At 36.6% G+C, this 4237-nt stretch overlaps 1 protein-coding gene across 1 annotated transcript; it reads left to right on the top strand.

The window, feature by feature from the left end:
- The first annotated feature begins 189 nt into the window (after nucleotides 1-189).
- On the top strand, nucleotides 190-4002 carry snap29 (synaptosome associated protein 29kDa). Its single transcript, XM_015382587.1, has 6 exons — nucleotides 190-282; nucleotides 926-1162; nucleotides 2860-3053; nucleotides 3228-3313; nucleotides 3392-3496; nucleotides 3737-4002. The coding sequence occupies exons 2-6, from the start codon at nucleotides 926-928 to the stop codon at nucleotides 3895-3897; spliced, it is 783 nt and encodes a 260-aa protein (XP_015238073.1). The 5' UTR covers nucleotides 190-282; the 3' UTR covers nucleotides 3898-4002.
- The last annotated feature ends 235 nt before the right edge of the window (nucleotides 4003-4237 follow it).

Raw genomic sequence — 4237 nt, forward strand, 5'->3', positions numbered from 1 at the left:
TTATTATTATTATTATTATTATTATTATTATTATTATCTTATTACACTTATAAAAATATAAAAATAATTTTGGGAGTATACTGATAAAGACAACTCTGTCTTTGATTAGATATCGCGTGTTTTACATTTTTGAGAAGCTGGTGGTTTCAGTCTGCTTTATGCGTTTTTGTTACGCAGAATTATCCACTACGAAGTGACGTAGTTACGTCACTATACGTGACAGGAAGCTACCGGTCAGCTGAGAGACCAACTACAACGTCTGGAGATTTCGACAGTAAAAAGGTTTGCCTGTCACCATGGTTTTTACCATTGTTTACGAAACAAACAAAAATGTGACTTTTCCAATATATGAGGAAATTAAATTTAATTTTGGTCTGCCGAGCTGTAGTTTCTTTGCTAGCGGGTGCGGCCATTGGTCATATCTAATCGGCTGGCTAGCGTCAGCCAAATATCGTTAAAAAATGTTTGCTATACCACTTAAATCGGGAATCAAGATGTGTTTAACGCGCTCTGTATTAAATAAAAGTCGTCTATATTACGAAGTTTCAATCAGCTGATCCTTTAGAAGCAGAAATAAATAATAAAATCAGCACTTCTGCTAAACTGTTCACTTTTACTAACTAAGCTATAACAGATTAGGTGATAAAGACTCTGTTCTGTAATAGTTATTTTGTACGGTTTGTTGTGTTATTAACCGTACTGTAAAGTTTAAAAGGTACCAGAGTAAGACGGATATTTTCTCAAATATGTGTATCTAAAATGTGCTTAAACGATAGGAAAGTTAAGTGCGTTTTTTGTAGGTATTGGTTCTATATTACACATAATACTGAGGGTGAAAGCTCATTATTGACTAAAGCTAATCATGCTTACACACTGAAAACTTGAGTGAAAGGCTGTTTAGTTCAACATTGTGTTTCTCTCACAGATGGCCTACCCAAAATCCCACAACCCATTTGCTGATGATGATGACAATGAGGAAGATTTTAAACCCAAAAACAGAGGCTTTGAAGATGAAGATGACAGCGGGTTGACAGATGCGGAGAGAAGGCAGAGGTACCTTCAGCAAGAAGTGATGCGCACAGCAAAGTCAGCAGTGGACAGCAGTTATCGTTCGATCGGTCTCATCTATGAATCTGAGAAGATGGGTGTGGAGACTGCAGAGGTACAGTCAGATAGCGCTGAAAAGTTTACACTTATGTGAACATGAAAGTCTTGTCGGGCTATACCTGGGAAATAAAATCTACTCCCAGTATTTCTTTCTGTTTCTTAAATTCAAAATCCCTTTTTTTAAGACAATATTTATTTCAGTAGAAACTTTTAAAAGTTTAAAAGCCACGAATCTCATTTATCCCATAAATTAGATTGATTTTTAAAACACCTTTTCAGTCATTGTTAAAAGTAAAATTAATACAGATCATACTTCCCATAAATATTGCATTGGCCAGTAGGGTTGATACTGTTGCTATTCAAAAATCAATAAAAAAGATCAGTGTTGTTAAACCTACTTTGTATAATTCTGCAAGATTATGTGTTTGGGATAATTTGTCCTGTTGGAACATAAACCATCTAGCCACTTATTTAATCTGATGTCAATGAATTTGGAGGTATTTGATTGTCTTCAATATTCTAAACAACAGAAGGTGAACTAGCCCATAGCATGATGCTGCCACTACCATGCTGTAATAGTTGCTATAGTGTTTTATGCATTTTTTCCATCAATGTTATGCGACCAACGAAAGAGTAATGTCAAAATATTATTTTTCTGTTACAGTATTACATTTTCTCATTACTCATAAATATGATTAACAATTTGTATGATGAAAAACTCAACTAGGTTACATTTCCCAAAACTCTATGGGTTTGTTGGGATTTCCACAATTTCTTTTTAAATCTGTTTGTGTGAGAGCATGAATACAATGTGTAGAAGAAGATTCAGAATTCAATTTCTGGCCTAAGGTCTTTCTTTGTGGAGTTTGCATGTACTCCCTGTGCATATGTGGGTTCTCTCTGGGTACTCTGGGTTCCTTCCACAGTCCAAAAACATGACTGTTAGATTAATTGGCTTCTCTAAATCCTCCTTAGGTGTGAGTGTGTGCGTGAATGGTTGTTTGTCCTGTTTGTCTCTATGTTGCCCTGCGATGGACTGGCGATTTGTCCAGGTTGGACCCCGCCTCTCACTGACAGCTGGAGATACTGTAGGCACCAGCACCCCTCGCAACCCCAGCAGGGATAAGCATGACGGAAAATCGATGGATGGATTATTATAAGGCCAAACATGATCATTTGTTTTTTTACAAACTGACCTTTTCTCATTATCACAAATCTCATTCTCTGTCCCATCTGCTAATAAAATATCACTAGAGAGCATTTGGTTTGTCCATGTATTTAGCTGCAAATTTCAAGCACATGGGATGTGGTGACACATCCATTTAACTTGTATTTATGTAACACTGATTGAACTCATTTGAATCAATGAACTGATTTTGAGGTTTGTGATTATTGACAAATGGCTTCCTGAAGACTTTTCCAACTTTTGATAATCCTTAGAATGTCCTCGGGCTCTGATAATTATTCTTATATGTCCTGTTAAACAAATCCCTCTTAGCATAGCAAAGATAAACTACCAGCTGAAACCAGTCGTGATCTCTTACAAGCAGCGATTAGGCCTTCCCCTTATCTGACGCAGAGATGCACCAAAACCTGTAGCTGCACAATGAGCTTATATTTATATTGTGGAAGTACAATTTCAACCATTTGGTTTAGGGAAAAACACTCTTGTGCTCATAATTCCTGCTTTGAAATATTACATCCTTCTTCTTTTGAATATCACCTATTTTTTTGACATTTGTGTCTGTATAGGAGTTGATGCGACAGGGAGAGGCCCTGAAGAGGACGGACAGGATGTTAGACAACATGGAGGAGGATCTGAAAACCAGTCAAAGGCATATCACCAGTATCAAGAGTGTGTGGGGAGGAATCGTCAACTACTTCAAGGGAAAACCAGAAACAAAGCCTGCACCTGAACAGCCAAAGGTCTACCAAGCTAATGAGAGGTCATTTCAATTCCTCCTTCTTTGTATCACTTCCTTGTTGTGACCTGCTATTGTGGCTACATTTATTTTTTACTCATTTTCTGCTAGGTGAAGATGTATTAGTTTTAGATTTTATTATGATTGTTTTTCACTTTTTCACTGATTGGCTGAATGGTGCTTTTGTAACTATCTCAGACTACAGACTGCCATGTCCAGCAGCAAAGAACATGAGGATAAATACCAAGCAAGTCACCCCAATCTAAGAAAGTTGGATACAGGAGGTAAGAGCGGGCAAAATTAAGTTTTCAGCATCATCCTACTAAAATACATGAAAAAAATTACTCATTCTTTTCCTGCAGGTTTTGGAGCTGCTGCTTCCATGGATGACAGCTCATCCAGACAGAATGGATACCCGCAGAACAGATACCTAAAGGAGGCTCACCAGACCCTCGACAACAATTTAGGTAAAATAATCTATCATTTTTATATCCCTGTTATTCATTAATTTATAAAACAGGTTTATTTCATGTATGGTTTCAAATGTATCATGATTGAATATATATTTTATTACCATAAACAGTCATCACGTGTCTACTTAAAAAAAATAAAAGGTTCTTAAAGTTTGTTTAATGTAAGGTTAAATGGTCTTTTTAATTCTTGGTCATTGTGAGACTAATGTGTAACATTCCTTGTGAATGCCTTAGATGAGATGTCCAGTGGTTTGGCGAGACTGAAGAACCTCGGACTGGGGCTTCAGTCGGAGATTGAAGAACAGGATGACTCCATCGGTTCCCTGCTCAACAAAGTGGACAAAATGGATCTGAAGATTAACGCTACCAACCAGCAAATTAAAAACCTCAAATAAGACTGGACTGCTCCAATTTTAGACTTAAATTGGCAATGTGAATCTACATACAAAGTCTCACATGTGATCCCTCCTTCTGGCCTTTTTATTAAAGAATAGCCTGTTTTGTTTTGTCTTTCTTTTGTCTACCACTGAAAATAAATGATTTCTTGTTTCTTTTTCTGGTGGAATGGTTTTCATATATGCTCTGGTTAATTTCTCTTTCAACTTTCACTGCTGTTCTGTCTTAAATGTGTGAAGTTGGTGACATTTGGAAAACGTCCTAATTATATTTCAAGAAAAAGAATTTCACATATGGGAAGAATTTTGAAATATAGGTTAAGTACGCTTTTTACCCCAT

The sequence above is a fragment of the Cyprinodon variegatus genome, unplaced genomic scaffold (assembly GCF_000732505.1).
Source record: "Cyprinodon variegatus isolate N-32 unplaced genomic scaffold, C_variegatus-1.0 Scaffold260, whole genome shotgun sequence".
NCBI lineage: Eukaryota > Metazoa > Chordata > Actinopteri > Cyprinodontiformes > Cyprinodontidae > Cyprinodon > Cyprinodon variegatus.

What these genes read in the sequence shown, in the direction of transcription:
- snap29 (XM_015382587.1), top strand. Translation starts at nt 926, where the DNA reads ATGGCCTACCCAAAATCCCACAACCCATTTGCTGATGATGATGACAAT. An exon ending in GTCTACCAAGCTAATGAGAG is followed by an intron (nt 3,054 to 3,227) that starts GTCATTTCAATT and finishes TAACTATCTCAG; the next exon opens with ACTACAGACTGCCATGTCCA. An exon ending in GACCCTCGACAACAATTTAG is followed by an intron (nt 3,497 to 3,736) that starts GTAAAATAATCT and finishes TGAATGCCTTAG; the next exon opens with ATGAGATGTCCAGTGGTTTG.